The following is a 21,081-nucleotide window of genomic DNA, read 5'->3' as shown; positions in this document are numbered from 1 at the left end:
ATCGTCCTCGACACTCTAGCCCGTTTCGGGTGGCTTATCAACAGGAAAAAATCCTGTCTTGTTCCTTCCCAGCTCCTCGTCTTTCTGGGCATGCTCTTCGACAATCGTCAGACCAAAGTCTTCCTTCCCGAAGACAAGAGATCCATCCTTCATCGGGACGTAGGCTTGCTCCAGGGTCCTCTGTTTCCCTCCTTCCGATCGGCCATGAAGGTTCTGGGGAGGATGGTAGCAACATTGGAAGCGATTCCCTTCGCCCATTTTCACTCACGACCTCTTCAGCAGGCCATCCTGTCACAGTGGGACAGGTCTGTCTTCTCCCTGGATCGTCCGATCCGACTCTCTCCGGGTCAAATGGTCCCTCAACTGGTGGCTGACGTCACCTCTCATCTCCCAGGGCAGGTCCTTCCTTCCAGTTCTCTGGCAGGTGGTGACGACGGACGCCAGCCTACTAGGTTGGGGTGTGGTGTTTCGTCACCTGACTGTTCAGGGTCGTTGGTCGGTGCAGGAGTCCTCTCTGCCGATCAATGTCCTCGAGATTCGGGCCATCTTTCTCTCTCTTCGTCACTGGGAAAGGATTCTCAGGGGTCTACCTATCCAGACAGACAATGCCACGGCTGTGGCATATGTCAACCATCAGGGGGGGACTCGGAGCTCCTTGGCCCTGGCCGAGGTATCCAAGATCCTCCTCTGGGCAGAGGCAACGGTTCCAGTGATATCTGCAGTGCATATCCCCGGCGTGGATAATTGGGCCGCCGACTTCCTCAGCCACGAGAGTCTTGCGGCAGGGGAATGGTCCTTGCATCAGGAGGTCTTCCATCAGATTTGTTTTCGATTGGGGACTTCGGACGTGGACCTCACGGCGTCCCGAATGAACAGGAAGGTTCGTCTTCAGGTCTCGCGACCCTCTGGCAGTGGGCGTCGACGCTCTGACCATTCCTTGGTCGCAGTTCATGCTCCACTATCTGTTTCCATCCCTTCCCTTGCTTCCCAAGCTGTTGAAATAGATCAAGGCAGAAGGGGTGCCGGTCATTCTGCCGGATTGGCCCAGGAGATCTTGGTTTGCGGAGATCGTCAATCTTCTCGCGGACGCCCCCTGGCGCCTTCCAGACAGACCCGATCTGCTGTCCCAGGGTCCGATCTGCCACAAGAATTCTCGGTCGCTCAGTTTGATGGCGTGGCTGTTGAGACCGCAGTTCTAGGAGCGTCCGGCCTTTCGGATCGGGTGATTCATACTATGATCCAGGCTCGGAAGCCTTCGTCTTCCAGGATCTACTATCGTACCTGGAAGGCTTATTTCTGTTGGTGCGAGTCCAACCACGTTTCACCTATGTCCTTTTCCCTGCCTTCCATTTTGGCCTTCCTTCAGGCAGGGCTGGATTCGGGCCTTGCTCTTAGTTCCCTGAAGGGCCAGGTTTCTGCGCTCTCCATCCTTTTTTCAGAAGACATTATCTTCTCGGCCACAGGTTAAGACCTTCCTTCAAGGAGTAGCCCACGCTGTCCCTGCGTACAGGGCCACTGGATTCATGGGATTTAAATCTTGTGCTGAACGTTCTGAGGGTTCCCCCTTTGAGCCTCTCAGGGAGGTTTCCCTGTCGGTTCTATCTTGGACGGTGGCTTTTATTGTGGCCATCACTTCGATTCGCTGTGTTTCCGAGTTGGGGCCCTTTCTTGCCGACCTCAGTTCTTGGTTATCCACCAGAACCAGGTGGTCCTCAAGCCTCCACCTTCCTTTCACCCTATGGTTTCCACCTTCCACCTCAACAAGGACATTGTCCTATCTTCCTTTTGTCCAGCTCCGACTCATCCTCTGGAGCGATCGTTGAACAAGCTGGACCTTGTCAGGGCAATGAGGATCTACCTGGCTAGAACGGCCATTTTCCGGAAGACGGATTCTCTTTTCGTCATTCCTGATGGCACTCGTAGAGGCCTGCCGGCTACCAAAGCGACTATAGCACGCTGGATCAGAACGGCAATTTTGGAGGCTTACCGGGTCAAGAACAGAGTGCCCCCTCCTGGAATAAAGGCTCACTCTACCCGGGCAGTAGGCGCTTCCTGGGCGGTACACCACAGGGCTTCCGCCCTACAGCTTTGCAAAGAGGCAACCTGGTCTTCCATCCACACGTTCGCCAACTTTTACAAGGTCCATACCTATGCTTCGGCGGACGCCAGCCTACGCAGAAGGATCTTGCAGGCGGCAGCAGTGAGTCCTCTGACCTGATGGAAGTCTGTTTTTTCCTATCGCCACGACAGCACCCACAACGAGAGAGGGGATCCGCCCACCTTCCGGACAGGAACCTACAGGTTAAAAAGGGGCGGTCCCCCTCGCCCTCCAGTTTGGGTTCCTGTCCGGACGGCGGGAGCCTACAGGTTTCATTCACCTACCCGGGTCCGCCAAGCCTCTGTGCGGTGTCCAGGTGAGAATGGCAGAGTCGGGGGCCCGGAAGCAGCGTCGGGGGAAGTCTTGTGTTCAGCTTCCCCCCTCGTCTGGCAAGGAGCGGCATGGCCGAGCGTTTGAAGGTGGCGTTCCTGGGGGAAGGCACGCCGCCCTGGGTCGTCCACGCGCGCGCGACGCTGCAGGAGCAGGTCGGCGCTTATGACCCGGAAATGATCTAACGACTTCCGGAGGAGGCCGGGAGGAGGAGCGCGGGACCTTTGAAAAGAAGGCAGCGCTTGGTGAGTGGTGTGCGGCAACATGTCTTCCACAGGAGACGCCGAACACCGACAGTTAGGAGAACAGAGGAGGAGCAGCAGATCTCGTAGTGGAGATGTGGCACGCGGGCAGCAGGACCCTGACAACCCGACGTCACGTCGCACCTCACCCCCTCAGAAACCGGTACTCTAATTTCATCAGCAGTGGTGAGTGTTATATCTGAGCCACTGGCTGATACAACTATCTTCTATACTATGCTTTGTTATAGGGGAAGAAGGTCTCAAAGTCTAAACATAAGCAGTGTGCGTTATGCACGGAGCCACTACCTGACACCTATGTAAAGAAATTATGTCAGACGTGTATATGCCGTACGTTAAAGGAAGAGGCCCCCCTCCGTGTATCGGATTTGAGGGAAGAAATAAAATCTTCCCTTAAATCTAGACGGCATGAGAAGAGTAGTATGGAAATGGTATCCGATTCCAGCCCTTCGTTGCAAGAGGGCGAGTGCTCGGAGAGTTCATCACCATCCTCCTCAGATGAGGAGGGAAGGCCTTGCTTTGCCACCGATAATATGGAGACTTTAATTAAGGCAGTCCGTGCGACTATGGGTGTGGCAGAGAGTAAAGAACCGAAAACAACCCAGGAGATCATGTTCGCAGGGCTGAGCCAGAGAAGTCGCAAAGCTTTCCCGGTGGTAGATACCATTAAAGATCTGGTCAGACGGGAGTGGGACAAGCTGGATAAAGGGTCCTTACCTTCGGCCGCAAAAAGAAGGTACCCCTTTGAGGATGACACCTTATCCCAGTGGATGAAGATCCCAAAAGTAGATGCGGCAGTAGCCTCTACCTCGAAAACAGCCTCGCTACCATTAGAGGATGTAGGATTCCTCAAAGATCCTTCAGACAGGAAGGCTGACATGCTCCTTAAGAAGGTGTGGGAAGCATCATCTGGAGCCTTTAAGCCCGCAGTCGCAGGCACCTGTACGGCAAGATCAGTTATGGTCTGGGTAACTCAGCTGGAAGAACAGCTTAAAGCTAAAGTACCCAGGGATAAATTGTTAAACTCCCTGTCTCAGGTCAGAGAAGGAGCGGCTTATCTAGCGGATGCCTCGATTGATTCCCTGAAATTGGCTGCAAGATCGGCGGGTCTCTCAAATGCAGCCCGACGGGCACTTTGGCTAAAGACCTGGAAGGGGGATGCTCAGGCAAAAGCCAAATTGTGCTCCATTCCGTGTAGGGGTGAGTACCTATTCGGCCCGGTGCTGGATGACATCCTTGCAAAGGCAGAAGACAGAAAGAAGGGATTTCCTAAAACATTTAATCCCACTTTTAGGAATGCCTTCCGGAGACGCATGCCCTTCAGAAAATTCCAGTCAGACCAGCAGGGATATAATCGTGACTGGGAAACGTCGGACCAAAAGAAGAAAGGTGGATACTATAAAAACCCTTCATCTTTCTCAAGACGTAGACGTAATTACAGATAGAACAGATCTACCAGTAGGTGGAAGACTAAGGTTCTTCTCAGCAGAATGGGAAAGGATAACTTCTAGTGCCTGGATAATGGGAGTAGTCGAGTCAGGATTAAAATTAGAATTTTTGAGAACTCCCCCAAAACATTTTGTTATAACATCACTGGACACTCCGGCCCAACAACAGGCCTTAGAATTAGAGATTCAACAATTGCTTATAAAGCGAGTTATTGAAGAAGTACCAAAACATCAGGAGAAGACGGGCTTTTATTCTCCGCTATTCTTAATCTCTAAACCTGATGGGTCCTTTAGGACTATCATAAATTTACGTAAATTGAATAAATATCTTCAGTACCACGCTTTTAAAATGGAATCCATTAAATCAACAACTAAGCTTTTGTTTCCTAGGTGCTACATGTCGGTCTTGGATCTAAAATATGCGTACTACCATCTTCCAGTTCACAGAAATCACCGGCAATTCCTCAGGATGGCAGTATGGGTAAACCATCAGATTAAACATTTCCAATTTTTAGCAATGCCCTTTGGCCTGTCCATGGCTCCTAGAGTTTTTACAAAGGTTGTGTCGGAGGTAATGGCCCATATCAGGGAAAAGGAAACCCTTGTAGTGCCCTATTTAGACGATTTTTTAATAGTTGGAAATTCAATTGCTCAGTGTACGTCTAGGGTAAATGCCATAATATCATCCCTACAGGAACTCGGATGGATAATCAATTGGGAAAAGTCAAAACTGGAACCCACAAGACGTCAAATGTTCCTAGGAGTTCTTCTAGACTCAGAAGATCAGTCATCCTTCCTACCAGAAGAGAAGAAGCAGAAGATCATTCAAAGGATCACGGCTATAAGGAAAGCTCCAAACTTAAGTTTAAGAGACGCAATGTCTCTACCAGGATCTTTGACTGCGTGTATATCGGCGGTGAGATGGGCTCAGGCTCATACCCGAATGCTTCAATACGAGGTTCTTCAAGCAGAGAAAGATCTTCACGGTGCTCTGAGCAGAATGTTCAGTCTATCACCCGCCACTCTTCACGATCTGAGATGGTGGCTCAATCTGGCACATTTGTCAAAAGGAGTTCTCTGGACCATCACTCCGGACAACGTAGTTACAACAGATGCCAGTCCGTTCGGTTGGGGAGCCCATATGGGAGACATTCTAACCCAAGGGCGATGGTCGATTCAAGAGTCCCAGAATTCCTCAAATCTAAGAGAGCTTGCTGCAGTCAATCAGGCTCTTCTTTGCTTACTACCATCCCTGAGGAATTCGCATGTACAGATACAAACAGATAATATGACTGTGGTGGCCTACATCAATCATCAGGGGGGGACAAGATCACGATCCCTAATGACCACTACAGCACAGATATTGTCTCTGGCCGAGAATCACTTACAATCCCTGTCGGCAGTTCATATAAAAGGGGAACTCAATATAGAGGCGGACTATCTGTCGCCATTCCCTTCGTCAGGGAGAGTGGTCCCTAAACCAACACATATTCGATCAAATAGTCAATCTGTGGGGATTGCCGATAATAGATCTATTTGCGACGAGGAAGAACAGGAAGGTCAGGAGGTTCGCATCCTTACACATAGCAGACCAACCATTCATAGTGGATTCCCTTCGTGTCCGTTGGGACTTCCAGCTGGCATATGCCTTTCCCCCTATGTGTCTGATTCCGATAGTTCTCAGGAAGATCCGGGAGGAGAGAGCCAGAGTGATCCTAATCGCCCCCTTCTGGCCCAGGAGGCCTTGGTTTTCTCTCCTCAGGACAATGTCTGTGACCGATCCCTGGGTGCTGCCAGTAGTTCCGGAACTCCTGTCTCAAGGTCCATTTCGTCATCCAAATTTGGAGACTCTTCACTTAACGGCTTGGAACTTGAGAGGGAGCTTCTGAAGGAGAGGGGGTTCTCTAATGCTTTAATAACTACCTTATATGAAAAGCAGGAAGGAGGTTACTACAAAGATCTATACAAAAATTTGGAAAAAATTCCTTATGTTTTATCAGCAACCATTAGGAGATAAGGCTCCGATTTCAGCTATTTTAGAATTCCTTCAGAAAGGCTGGGAATTGGGTTTAGCAGTCAACACTCTTAAGAGTTCATGTTTCAGCCTTGGGAGCTCTATATAACAGTGATATAGCTGGTAATAGATGGGTTGCTAGGTTTATTAAGGCATGTCAGCGTTCTAACCCAATCCATATTGTAAGAATACCCCCTTGGGATCTAAATTTGGTGCTTGAGGCGTTGACCGAACCTCCTTTTGAGCCATTAGACTCTATTTCGATAAAAAATTTAACCTTAAAGACAGCTCTACTTTTAGCATTAACGTCTGCCAGGAGGGTCAGTGATATACATGCGTTATCAGTAGATCCTCCCTATCTAATAATTCTCCAGGATAAGATTGTCTTAAAACCTGATCCTGCATACTTGCCAAAAGTAGCAACTAAATTTCATAGAAGTCAGGAGATTTATTTACCATCTTTCTATGAAAATCCAGGTTCAGAAGAGGAGAAAAAATATCATACCCTAGATGTAAAGAGGGCGATATTAGAATACCTGGATAGGACACAAAGCTGGAGACAGAGTAGGGCTCTGTTTATTTCTTTCCAGAATCTAAGGCGGCAACTTGGTCATCACCTTCCACCTTTTATAAGCACTATCGCCTTGATCTATCTGCAAATTCCAGCTTACAGTTTGGCCGTTCAGTACTTAGTGCTGTGGTCCCTCCCAGTTAAATAGTCTTTGAAAGTCTCTCGTTGTGGGTGCTGTCGTGGCGATAGGAAAACCGGTTTTTACGTACCGGTAATAGGATTTTACAGAGTCCACGACAGCACCCATACATTCCCCCCCGTATTTAGTTACTTATTCCTGCACTCTGTTGGAAGGTGTGCCTTAGAGATCACTCTATAGAGGTGGTGGTATTTAGTAGTGTTTAAGATAATATTGTCATGTACTGATGCATTGGCGGTATCCCTTGTACTCTGGAACACAAACTGGAGGGCAAGGGGGACCGCCCCTTTTTAACCTGTAGGTTCCTGTCCGGAAGGTGGGCGGATCCCCTCTCTCGTTGTGGGTGCTGTCGTGGACTCTGTAAAATCCTATTACCGGTACGTAAAAACCTGTTTCCCGCCCTAGGGGCTGCTTTTGGACGTCCCATGGTTCCTGTGTCCCCCAATGAGAGGCGATAGAGAAAACAGGATTTTTTGTCACTTACCGTAAAATCTGTTTCTCGGAGCCTTCACTGGGGGACGCAGCACCCTCCCATATTATTCAGTTTCTGATGTTTTGTGTTCTATGACTGTTTTTCATGTTTACAGTTTTCATGTTTGTGGTTATGTTTCAACCTTATTGTGTTGTCTCCTACTGCTTTTTCACTGAGGTTCATAATGGCAGTCGGTGGGGTGTACACTGCCGAGGAGGAGCTGACTTTTTTGTGCATAGTGTCAGCCTCCTAGTGGTAGCAGCATACACCCCATGGTTCCTGTGTCCCCCAATGAAGGCTCCGAGAAACAGATTTTACAGTAAGCGACCAAAAATCCTATTTTTGCCACCTCCAAATCTTCTCGGATGACTTTGTGGTAGTCGGATGCATTAGGTGGTCGCTGGGATGAGGAAGAATAATAGGACGGTGGTGTTGTAGTTTGTGGATAGGTGCCAGGCTAACTATTTACAACTAAATATGAAGAAAACTATGGAGCCAGTGAGGAACTATAGCAGGAGAAAGATGGAAGGTTCACCTGTCAGTATTGCTGGTCAGGAAGTGGAGCAGGTCGAGAGTTACTAATATTTTGGGGGTCAACCTGGACAGTGAACTGGACTGGAGCTGCCATACGTAGAGGATTTACAAGTGGAGGGTGAGCAAACTGCACTTTCTACGGAAACGAAGGTAATTAAAAATGTGTGCAGCAAAATGCTAGAAATGTTCTACCAGTCCTTAGTGGTAAGTGCCTTATTTTTTGCAGTTGCATGCTGGGGAAGTAGTGTGTAGTTGTCTGATGCTAATAAACTTATCAGGAAGGCAAGCTCGGGTGTTGACTGCCATCTTGATACTTCTGAGGAGGTAGTGGAGCAAAGAATTCAGAAGAAGTGTTTGGAGATAATGAACCAAACACACACCCTTTATATGAGCTGTTTATAAAGAGATAAGGTATTTGAGCATCCTCAGATGCTAACAGAGTGTCTTTGGTGTGCTCGAATAATATGTTCGAGTCCCCGCAGCTGCATGTTTTGGGGCTGTTCGACAACCGCAACACATGCAGTGGTTGGCTAACAAACAGGCAATCCCTGCATCTGTTGCAGCTATCAAACAGCCCCGAAACGTGCAGCCGCATGGACTCAAACATATTTTTCGAGCACGCCAAAGACACTCTGTTAGCACCCAAGCATGCTCAGATAACATCTTATCCGAGCACGTTCACTCATCACGAGTGGCTGTACATAGTTATTCCTTCTGACATCTCGGAGAACATGCGCACTCGACGTGTACGAGCATTCATGTATTTTCAGTAGCATGAGGGAGACGATCCTTTCTTCAACTCCTCTTGCAAATGGAGAAGCATGTCGGATATTTTATGCCCAATATAAGCATGCCCAATATTTTATTTTTTTCTCAAACATCTGAATACATAGACATCCCAACAATAGCCAGAATTTATGAGATACTAATACAGCTGTGCTTTCTCTTTCCTTTCACCTTTGTGTCTGCTAGAGAGTAGTGATATAATTCCCATTTCGGTATACTGTACTAAAAGATTTTTTGACTCTTTGCAGATGTGAAACTAAAATCTCAGAAGTTGAACCTGCAGCTGAAAGTTATGTAGCAGGAGAAGTGTCGGACAGCTTGTTCCCGAAGAAATCCAACCAGGGTACAACTTCGCTGTCATCGCTCTTCAATACCAAGGCTTCCTCCGCTCAGCCCCTCTACGTTCCTGTTGTAATTGTGAGTTTTATAGTTTTACCTGACAAAAAAAAAAAAGTCTTTTAAAAATAAAGACAAAACAGTGCCATTCTTGCTGTGTTTGGCACTACAGTTCAGTCCCGTTCAAATGTGAACTGCAATACCAGACAAAACTAATAAAAAAAAGTGTGTATGGCATATATTATTTGTTATTTGGCACATCATTTTAAAGGAGTGCTAGTAACCTGCATAGTGGAAATGCGGACAAAAAAGTCAATAACGGGGAGAAAAGAATTCATATTCTGTAAAATGTCAAGTGCTGCACAATGTGAATATAATGCAATTTATATATGCAGTACTTGTGGGTCGCTAGCTGCTGTGAAACTGCAACTCCCAGCAAGGCTGCAGAGCCTGATGGTAGAGATGACTGCTTTACTAAGGCAATGATCAATCCTAGAATGTCCACCTTTACTCTGAGATTTTACTTCATTTTTTATTTTTTGTTTTTCGTCTATAGACAAAAACTAAAAGAAAATTTCCTGAGCCAGATGAGGCAAAAAAGAGTAAGCAAGCGGCTGCTGTTCTGCAAGAAGCTGAGCCGAAGAGCAAGGTCGCTAAAAAGGAGCTGACCCTATCTGAAAAGCGAGTGGAGGACAGGTAGGATCGAGCCAATAAACTGAAAACTACAGCTAAGGGTACCGTCACACATAACGATATCGTAAACGATATCGTTGCTTTTTGTGACGTAGCAACGATATCGTTAACTAAATCGTTATGTGTGACAGCGACCAACGATCAGGCCCCTGCTGGGAGATCGTTGGTCGCTGGATCTCCCGCTGACATCGCTGAATCGGCGTGTGTGATGCCTATTCAGCGATGTCGTCACTGGTAACCAGGGTAAACATCGGGTTACTAAGCGCAGGGCCGCGCTTAGTAACCCGATGTTTACCCTGGTTACCGTTGTAAATGTAAAAAAACAAACACTACATACTTACATTCCCGGTGTCTGGTTACGTCCCTCGCCTTCAGCTTCCCGCACTGACTGGTGAGCGCCGGCCAGCCGTAAAGCAGAGCACAGCGGTGACGTCACCGCTGTACTTTACGGCCGGCGCTCAGTCAGTGCTGGAAACTGAAGGCGAGGGACCTGACCAGACACCGGGAATGTAAGTATGTAGTGTTTGTTTTTTTACATTTACAACGGTAACCAGGGTAATCATCGGGCTACTAAGAGTGGCCCTGCTCTTAGTAACCCGATGTTTACCCTGGTTACCCGGGGACTTCAGGATCGTTGGTCGCTGGAGAGCTGTCTGTGTGACAGCTCTCCAGCGACCAAACAGCGACGCTGCAGCGATCGACATCGTTGTCGGTATCGCTGCAGCATCGCTTAGTGTGACGGTACCTTAAGGCTCCAAGACTCCTATTTAGGATCAAAAGGCGGCATGTGACTCCCTCCCCCTTCCCCCCATTCACAGTAAGGGCTTCTTCAGTCATCCATGAAACTCTGTCCGTACACGAACTGTCTGCAGCTCTCCCAACCCGACAACTGCATATGTGCCTATGAGGCTGTTATATTCCCGAAGGGAGACCTGTGGACAATGTGCATGAAAAAAAACCCTGCAGCACTGCTATGTGGCTGCCAAGATGTTCTGCATCAGTAAGCATTTAGTGAATCAATGTGAAAAGCTATAACCCTACAATACATCTGAATACTGTAAATCCAGATCATTGATTACTGTCAACACCAGAACACTTTCTGACTGGTCACCTTTGGCACATCTCATATTGCATGCCTTGATTTTCTTTTTCTGTGCAGCAGTATTTTGTGTGACTTGATCCTTGGCAGGCTGTGTGCTCTCCTACCTGTGTTTTCGTCCATTAAAAGTAATTTTGGCTCCTGTTTTTTTTTTTTTTTTGCACTGTTGCAGAGAGCAGGCACTGACAAATGCAGATGAGGCCGAAAAAAAGAAAACCGCTAAAATGAAAAACCTAAAAAACAATAAATACTCTGAAGATGAAGACCTAACCAAGCAGGAGAAAAAGAAAATGATTATGGCAGAGGAGAGGGTGAAGAATAAAAGAACAGTCTTTGTTGGTAATTTGCCATCTTCCTGTACTAAACAGGTACGTGGGAACAGATCTGGAAAAGTATTATGTCAAGCCAAAAGTAGTGTTGGCTTATCACAATTAATGTGGGTATTTCAGTTTATTGAGATAATCGCTAGTGATCAGTGAACGTGCTCTGGTAAGGTGTTATTCGATCATGCTTGTGTGCTAACCGAGTGAATTCAGCGTGCTCAAATCATTTGTTTGAGTCCTCGACTGTATGTCTCATGGCTGTTCGACAGCTGCAACATATGAAGGGATTGCCTAACAAACAAACAGGCAATCCCTACATGTGCTGTAGCTGTCGAGCAGCCGCGCGGACTCGAAAATATTATTCGAGCGTGCCAAAGTCACTTGGTTAGCACCCGAGCATGCTCAGACAACACCTTAACCGAGCACGTTCACTGATCACTAATAAGCACCCCTCTTAGGCTAGGTTCATATTGCATTAGTGCAGTCCGTTCAACGCATACGTTAAACGGACTGCGCTAACGCAAGTGCCGACTTTGCACAGCACTAGCGCAGATGGAGCATCCGCTAGCTGCATCTGCGCAAGCAGTGACGGACCCGGAAACGCTGCAGCCCGCGTCTCGGGTCCGTCACTCAATGACGGCACATCGCGTGCGCTAGTGATGCGTCCGACATTGCATTCAATGGCGGCGTTAACGAACTACGTTACACCGCGTTATGCCGCTGTGTAACGTAGTCTGTTTAACGGAGACACTGAACGCAATTTGAACCTAGCCTTACCCACAGGGCATGTGTGGTTTTGCAGCTTGGCCATATTCACTTGTCAGCCCAATGGCAAGAATTCCTCTTTCTGAATAAAACTTTTTTTTTTTTTTTCATGAGATACAGCAAAGTTAGAGCATTTACAGCAATGGCCGGATCCTAGTTTCAGGATAGCGGCTCAAACCAAACAATCCATCCTTCAGTGTTGCTATTTATTACCAGTGTCGGACATGTTTAGGGTTTTTCTTCCATTAGTCTGAAACTATGTCCTGTCTTTTATGACTTTACCCTTCACTTCGTCTGTGATTGTGATTTTTGTTTGTTAGATGCTGAAGTCTTGCTTTAAAGAGTTTGGAGCGATCGAGACGATGAGGTTCCGTTCTGTGGTATGTTTCCATGTTAAAGGTTTATTTTAATATCCTTTTTTGTTTTGAGGAAAATCAGGAATTTGCACTTGGAGAGATTGACCTGTCTAGATTGTATCCCTTTGTGGCTCTCTCCAATGTAAAACTGATCATGTGTGGTCCCGCTGCTGCAAACCTTTCACCCTCCGGATCAGCTGATATTGCCTGAACAAGTTGCATAATTATGTATTACGTGGCACCCACATAAATGCATTGTAGGCGACGTATTACATGATTGGGTAAACCTGGCACAATCATGGAGATGTATATGCCCCAAAAGAATGCAGAGATGGCCAGGACAACCATTTTAAAGTGAAGCTCCAAGTTGCAGTTGCTACAAATCATTCTAATATACCTTATATTATGACTTCATTGCATAGTGTGTAGTAATGGGATCATGTGAAGCAAAACATGCTTTTATGCGGGAGCACTCGATGTGTACAAGGCAGGCGCATTGACCTGTCTGCACTCCATCACATAAGGTGGATCTGGGATTCTGTATATGAACGGTTTCCCTCCTCGATTCGTGTCCAGGCAATAATCACCTATATTAATTTTATAACTCGGTCCTTATGGTTGAGTTGAAGATCTTGGAATGCTTTCATATTAGATTCTTAGAATACTCTCCTCTTAGGCTCTAGTCACATCTGCTTTGTGACTTTCATTAAAAATGGAAGCCCCGGTACTGCTGTCCAAACCACTACATGCCGACAAAAATCTTCACAAGCGAAGGGCTCTTCAGACCAACATAATATACACACACCGAGGGTACACACCCATTGTAGCCAATGGTTGAGGAATTGGGTGCGTAATCGGGACCGCTTTGGATTAGTGGTAGAGTTTACATCGGCTGCAGTTCTCCCCTTGATTTTGTTATGCGACTTACAACAGGGTCCATTATAATGACAGAAAATAAAGCACCACTTTCCCATCAACCATTATACGTTCTGCTATACTGGCCACCAGTTCAGTATCCCATGCAGATTTAAATGGGAACACAGCTTATGCTTTGTACTGTTGACGTAGAACAGCCAGGTGTCATATAAATGCTCACTTTCATTTTTTTTTTTTTTTTATCCCCTTCTTTCTATGTTAAGGCTCGAGCAGACCCCACTGAATCGAGAAAAGTTGCTGCTATTAAGTGAGTTGATTTTAGATCTATTTTGCAGGTATTTCTCTTTCCTTGGGGGCCCGTTCTGTGTGATGGACATACAGTATAAGTACTCCCCTCTCATGGCTGGTCACCTTTACAGAAATGCCTGAATAATTCAGGGACTGCCTTCATCCCTGATATAAGCCTTTGCTTTTGATCTAAATGCTATGCTTTTTCTTGTTTGACTGGTTCTCTTGCCTAATTTAGGCTATTTAAAAAAAAGTTTTCTTAACTTAGAAAGCTGCTTTAATATTTTTTTCATATTTATGATCATTTTTTACTGTACGCTGAATAGTAAAAACAGAAATATAGTATAAAGGGCAGGAACTGTGTAAGAGTTCCCACTGCTGGAGCAGCCGGGGGAATAAATAGATAAAATATATATTTTTTTATTATTCTTTTACCCATCATATTTCCAGTCCTTACACCAGACTACCAAAATTTCAGGCAACACCTTTTAATTGTTACCTCTATAATGTCATTTATCTTCTAGGCGAAATTTGCATCCCAAGCGTAAAAGCATAAATGCATATGTGGTGTTTAAGGAAGAAGCCAGTGCTACCAAGGCTATTGTAAGGTAATGTTACTAGCATTGCTCTTGTTCTGGGCCACCACCCCTATGCAAGATGTAATGGAGACCTTTTTGGTTGTCGGAAAGCTTTCTGAGGATGTGCAACAACCATTGGAAGGACTAAGCTATTCTGCAGCAGCCAATGACATGACCAGTTTTGCGCTGCTATTATTCACCGCACTTGTTTTATATATTTTTTTAGAAATGGTTTTGAGATCGGTAGTGGATTTCATATCAGAGTTGACCTTGCTTCAAAAAGCCCAACTGTAAGTATCCTGCACTTTATGCTGCCATTGGAAATGGTTTTCAGCAGCGTCTGGCTTTGATATTTTTTTTTACCTTTTTCTTTTTACAGCACAACAACAAGAAAACTGTATTTGTGGGAAACCTTCCTTATGGTAAGCTGCACTTCTCCACAGTTCTGATATACTGCAAAAGTCCATTGCATATAAGGCCATTTCCTACATCTCCTCCCCCCCCCCCTGGAGGACTCAGCATTGTACAGATATTTGAATAAATAAATAAATCCGCAAATATCTACCACACATAAATATTACACTTCCCCTATTTTTTTACAATAAATGCAAACACAATACACTGTATCTCTATGCGATGGAACCTAAGTAAGAAACAGGCTATTGTACTTATAATCAAGACTACGTATATGTTGCAGTTCAAATGGCCATATGATATATAGTCTGAAGTCTTAGTGGGCCAAACCAGGAGATGCCCCGTCACAATGTAAAAAAGGAGACAATGAGTCTATAGTAGAATATTTAAAATATAGAGAGATCTCTCATCTACAAATGGAACACAGCGAGCAGAAAAAACCTTTAAGGAAACGAAATCCTTGAGAAAACAAAAAGAACAAAAAGAATGAATCACTGTAACACCGCCCCGGCCGGTGGCGGGTGTTTCGAAGGATAAAAGCAGCAGCGTGGGACAGACGGGTTAACCGGGTCGGAAACCCGCTGTACAAGCCTACTGTTACCTCAGATGGAGCTCATATACTGACGTTATATTGGCGTTATATTGACGAAATCTTCGGTATACCTGCGCTGTAGACAATATTCGATCCTGGGCAGGTGATGTGGTCGCGGCTTACAGGCGTTAACTGCTTCCTCACGTCTGCGATCTTCGGAGCAGGACCTGCCGTGACGTAAGCAGTCACGTGGAGAGCGGAGTAACTTGGAGACTGAACGTTCAGTAGGTACGGGTCGCCTCGTAGACCAAAGTCCTACGCGTTTCGGAAAGAACGCTTTCCTTCATCAGTTATACCGAAGATTTCGTCAATATAACGCCAATATAACGTCAGTATATGAGCTCCATCTGAGGTAACAGTAGGCTTGTACAGCGGGTTTCCGACCCGGTTAACCCGTCTGTCCCACGCTGCTGCTTTTATCCTTCGAAACACCCGCCACCGGCCGGGGCGGTGTTACAGTGATTCATTCTTTTTGTTCTTTTTGTTTTCTCAAGGATTTCGTTTCCTTAAAGGTTTTTTCTGCTCGCTGTGTTCCATTTGTAGATGAGAGATCTCTCTATATTTTAAATATTCTACTATAGACTCATTGTCTCCTTTTTTACATTGTGACGGGGCATCTTCTGGTTTGGCCCACTAAGACTTCAGACTATATATCATATGGCCATTTGAACTGCAACATATACGTAGTCTTGATTATAAGTACAATAGCCTGTTTCTTACTTAGGTTCCATCGCATAGAGATACAGTGTATTGTGTTTGCATTTATTGTAAAAAAAAAATAGGGGAAGTATAATATTTATGTGTGGTAGATATTTGTACATATTTGTCTAAGTAAAAGCTTTTGGGTTTTTTATATGGTTTTCTGCGCGGATTTATTTATTTATTTATTCATTTATTTATACCTATTTATAGGTTTATTACGACAACGTAGTGGTCGTTGTCTTTATCCGCAGCATTATTTCCATAGCTGGTCACTGAGCGCCACTGTGTATGTATGTATATATATATATATATATCTCTCAACTATTGTACAGATATTGCATTGATTTCAACTGTGTAATACTTAAAGTGGCCTGTGGAGGCGCTGCAGGGAAAGTAACAACTATGTGTGAACATAGTGTGAACTTCATTTTTTGAGGAGTTTTTGGAGTAAAACACTACAAGTTCTCTTCAAAACTCCTGAAGAAATTGTGAGTTTGTTCCAAAAACACATACTCAGTGTGCACATATCCTTAACCCCTTCAAGTCGCGGCCCTTTTTCGTTTTTTCGTTTTCATTTTTCACTTCCCTCCTTCCCAGAGCCATAACTTCTTTATTTTTCCATCAATTTGGCCATGAGGGCTTATTTTTTGCGGGACGAGTTGTACTTTTGAACGACACCATTGGTTTTACCATGTCTTTTACTAGAAAACGGGAAAAAAATTCCAAGTGTGGTGAAATTGCAAAAAAAGTGCAATCCCACACTTGTTTTTTGTTTGGCTTTTTTGCTAGGTTCATTAAATGCTAAAACTAACCTGCTATTGTGATTCTCTATGTCATTACGAGTTCATAGACATCTAACATGACTAGGTTATTTTTTATCCAAGTGGTGAAAAAAATTCAGAACTTTGCTTAAAAAAAAAAAAGCCATTTTCCGATACCCGAAGCGTCTCCATTTTTCGTGTTCTGAGGTCGGGTGAGGGCTTATTTTTTGCGTGCCGAGCTGCCGTTTTTAATTATACAAATTCGGTGCAGATACGTTCTTTAGATCGCCTGTTATTGCATTTTAATAATGCATTTTAATAATGCATTTTGATGCTTTTTAATAATGCATTTTAATAATTTAATGTCACGGCGACCAAAAAAGCGTAATTCTGGCGTTTCGGATTTTTTTCTCGCTACGCTGTTTAGCGATCAGGTTAATGCTTTTTTTTTTATTGATAGATCGGGCTATTCTGAACGCGGCGATACCAAATACGTGTAGGTTTTTTATTTTTTTTATTTACCGTATATACTCGAGTATAAGCCGACCCCCCTAATTTTGCCACAAAAAACTGGGAAAACTTATTGACTCGAGTATAAGCCTAGGGTGGAAATGCAGCATTTACCGGTGAATTTCAAAAATAAAAATAGATCATTCTTGCCCCATAGCTGTGCCATATAGTGCTCTGCACCGTTCATATTTCCCCATAGCTGTGCCATATAGTGCTCTGCACCGTTCATATTTCCCCATAGCTGTGCCATATAGTGCTCTGCACCGTTCATATTTCCCCATAGCTGTGCCATATAGTGCTCTGCACTGTTCATATTGCCCCATAGCTCTGCCATATAGTGCTCTGCACCGTTCATATTTCCCCATAGCTGTGCCATATAGTGCTCTGCACCGTTCATATTGCCCCATAGCTCTGCCATATAGTGCTCTGCACCGTTCATATTTCCCCATAGCTCTGCCATATAGTGCTCTGCACCATTCATATTGCCCCATAGCTGTGCCATATAGTGCTCTGCACCGTTCATATTGCCCCATAGCTGCCATATAGTGCTCTGCACCGTTCATATTTCCCCATAGCTGTGCCACATAGTGCTCTGCACCGTTCATATTTCCCCATAGATGCTCCACATATATCTGTGCCATTGCTGCTGCTGCTGCTGCTGCAATAAAAAAAAAAAAAAACACATACTCACCTCTCTTGCTTGCAGCTCCCAGCATCCGATCCCGGCGTCTCTCCGCTCTGACTGATCAGGCAGAGGGCGCCGCGCACACTATATGCGTCATCGCGCCCTCTGACCTGCACAGTCAGTGCAGATAGACGCCGGGAAGATGGAGCGGCGCCGGGAAGATGGAGCGGCGCCCGGGGGCTGGAATGGGGACAGGTAAATATGCGATACTTACCTGCTCCCGGCGTCCGGCTCCTTCCCCCGTACAGCTGGTTGTCGGTGCCGCAGCCTCTTCCTCTATCAGCGGTCACCGGCACCGCTGATTAGAGAAATGAATAGGTGACTCCACCCCTATGGGAGGTGAAGCCGCTTATTCATTTCTCTAATGAGCGGTCTCACGTGACCGCTGAACAGTGGAAAAACTGCAGCACCGAAGACCGTGGGACAGGCGGGGAGCGCCAGGATCGCTGGAAGCAGGTAAGGATGGGGCGAAAGGGGGGTGATTTAAACTTTTATATTTTTTATATTTTTTTAATATTTTTAAAAACATTTTTTTTTACTTGTACCATGCTTCAATAGCCTCCATGGGAAGCTAGAAGCTGGCATAGCCTGATCGGCTCTGCTACATAGCAGCGATCATCAGATCGCTGCTATGTATCTGAAATGCAGGTGTGCTGTGTGCGCCGACCACAGGGGGGCGCTCACAGCAGGCCGGCATCAGTAACCATAGAGGTCTCAAGGACCTCTATGGTTACCTTCCTGATGCATCGCCGACCCCCCGATCATGTGACGGGGGTCGGCGATGACATCATTTCCGGCCGGAAGCGCCGGTTAAATGCCGCTGTCTGCGTTTGACAGCGGCATTTAACAGGTTAATAGCGGCGGGTGAATAGCGATTTCACCCGCCGCTATTGTGCGCACATGTCAGCTGTACAAAACAGGTGACATGTCGCGACTTTGATGTGAGCTCACCGCCGGAGCCCACATCAAAGGGGGAGACATGACATGCGCAGTAATAGTAAGGCACATGTTGTGAAAGGGTTAATGACGATGTCCAAGTAAGGTATGGGACGCCTGAGGTCAGAGATTGCCCACAGTTGTTCCAACTCCTTTAATGACTTCTATGAAAATTAATTTGGCTAATAGCCCTCCGCTATATTTCACACGATTCAGACCTAAATTTTATATTATTCCTCTTTCATTTTTCCTTTAGACATTGAAGATGAGGCGCTCAGACAACACTTTTCTGATTGTGGCACGATAGAAGGTGTTCGTATCATCAGGGATAAGAGCACAGGGATCGGAAAAGGTTTTGGCTATGTTTTGTTTCAGGTAAGTAATTGGAACAGAAATACCATCACGTACTCCTGCTTTTTTTTTTTCCTTTTTGTATTGCATCTTCACTTTGTACAAGCGAGCCCCCTGACCAAGCCTCCTCTCCAGTCGCAAATCAGGTGTACGGCTTACTTCTTGCTCCTTTTGCATGCCAGCCTCCTGACTAAGCCTCCTCTCCAGCCACAGATCAGGTGAATGGTTTGCTTCTTGCTCCTTTATACAAGCCAACCACCCGATCAAGTCTCCTCCTCAGTCACAGATCAGGTGTATGGCTTGCTTCTTGCTCTTTAATACAAGCCAGCCCCCTGGCCAAGCCTCCCCTCCAGTCACAGATCATATGTATGGCTTGCCTGTTGAGCCATTATACAAGCCACCCCCCTGACCAAGCTTCCTCTCCAGCCACAGATCAGGTGTATGGCTTGCTTCTTGCTCTTTAATACAAGCCAGCCCCCTGACCAAGGCTCCTCTCCAGTCACAAATCAGGTGTATAGCTTGCTTCTTGCTCGTTTTGCAATTCAGCCCCGTGATCAGGCCTTCTCTACTGTCAACATCTTTGTCTAACACGGGAGTACCCCTATAATTCCATTTGCTCAGTTGAGGGCCTAAATTACAGACTTCTAGTTTCCCATTGCTCAAATCTAATTAACCTTCCTGTTCTCAAAACTATTTTTTTTTTTTTTTGCAGGGAACCGACTCTGTGCTGCTTGCGCTTAAGCTGGGGAATTCTGAGCTGATGGGCCGAAAACTCAGAATAAAACGATGCATCTCCAATGATGCAAAAGGGCCGGAGATAAACAGCAGCTTCAAGCAGAAGTTTACGTCGCTAAACAAAGGACAAGTGAAGAAACACTCATTTGTGGGCGAGAGAGCAAATAGTACAAAAATTAAAAACAAAAGGCCAAACAGTAAGATAAGTCAAATAGGCACAAATGCAAACAAGAATCCGTTCAATAATCCAAGGGACAATCGAACAAACAAGAAGCCGTACAGTAAACCAAGGGACAATCAAACAAATAAGAATCCATACAATAAACCAAGAGACAAGCAAACCAATAAGAATCCTAACAAGAAGCGGTACAAAAAGCCAAACAAGCAAGCACACAGGAAATGAACTGGACAGAGCAGTAATAGACAGTTTTATGAATAATGAAGAATTGTGACTCCATGCAATTGACATTAGTGTACGTTCACATGTCTAGTATTCATCAGTGAGAACGGATCCAACAGTCTCTTAACAAAAAAGTTGCGCAGACACCGCTAAAAAAAAAACCTGAATTCAACTGGATCCATTTTTTTTTTAATACATTGAAATCTATAGAAAACTGTCTGTTTTGTTCCAATTGAAAATGATCCATTAACCAAAGAAAGGATCCTTTTCAAGTGAAAGAATGGATGGCTATTTAACTGATTTGTTTTCCATAGACTTATGTTAAAATAAAAAAAAAAACTGCACAAGGCTGTGTTCACATGTCCAGTTAAGTGTCATGAGTGAATTGTTTTATAAAAAAATAAATTAAAAAAGTAAGTTAAACAGTAGTTTATTTTTTACCACGAACATGGATTGGCTGCAGCGGTCTCTTGCTGGGTACTTACTTGTAAGCAAAGGTCGGGAGGGATGCTTGAGTGTTTTTCTGAGTTCACTCAGTGAAAAAAGAGATGTATGTATCTAGTTTTAAATATTGTGCTTGTGGAGTTGAATACTCTTCCCCGAGGCCACATAGTTTGCTACTACTTTCCTTTTTTTTTTTCTTTAAGTCACTGTGGCTGAGCTGCAATACCAGACACAGCCTATTGACAAGAGTGGTGCTGTCACTGGAGGAGGGGAAAATTCTCTAATCCCATAATAACAAACACAGTAAAAGTATGGTGTATTTTTATCCACCGGCTTCTTCTAAGCCTTACGAACTGTCGCAAAATATTTGTGCAGTTGGCAGATTTGGAATAAGAAGTAACTGACCATGCATAGAAGAAGACTAAATCCCCCACCCCCAAGGCCTTCAGCATATAGTACGTAGTCACTGCGGAGTCCTTCGCCTACCGAGGCAAAGCGTCATTATTCATCAGCCCTATATGACGCCTGTATCGCACAACGGAGGTGCATGTGGATTTGTGGACCCATTGTGCCACAGGGCTGGGT

At 45.3% G+C, this 21,081-nt stretch overlaps 1 protein-coding gene across 1 annotated transcript in view; it reads left to right on the top strand.

Annotated features, from left to right (window-relative positions):
- The window catches only part of LOC138662565 (RNA-binding protein 34-like), a 31,049-nt gene extending 10,603 nt beyond the window's left edge, over positions 1-20,446 (top strand). The window contains exons 3-12 of the mRNA XM_069748355.1: positions 8,901-9,069; positions 9,545-9,684; positions 10,953-11,148; positions 12,189-12,248; positions 13,364-13,407; positions 13,913-13,996; positions 14,193-14,256; positions 14,346-14,388; positions 18,823-18,941; positions 19,630-20,446. Coding sequence (XP_069604456.1) covers positions 8,901-9,069; positions 9,545-9,684; positions 10,953-11,148; positions 12,189-12,248; positions 13,364-13,407; positions 13,913-13,996; positions 14,193-14,256; positions 14,346-14,388; positions 18,823-18,941; positions 19,630-20,055 — 1,345 coding nt within the window. The 3' untranslated portion in view covers positions 20,056-20,446. The remainder of the gene's footprint in view (positions 1-8,900; positions 9,070-9,544; positions 9,685-10,952; positions 11,149-12,188; positions 12,249-13,363; positions 13,408-13,912; positions 13,997-14,192; positions 14,257-14,345; positions 14,389-18,822; positions 18,942-19,629) is intronic.
- The last annotated feature ends 635 nt before the right edge of the window (positions 20,447-21,081 follow it).

This window comes from Ranitomeya imitator, chromosome 2 (assembly GCF_032444005.1).
Source record: "Ranitomeya imitator isolate aRanImi1 chromosome 2, aRanImi1.pri, whole genome shotgun sequence".
NCBI classification, from domain to species: Eukaryota; Metazoa; Chordata; class Amphibia; order Anura; family Dendrobatidae; genus Ranitomeya; species Ranitomeya imitator.
Note: the sequence above shows the minus strand (reverse complement) of the source record. Positions and strands in the feature narration are given on the sequence as shown.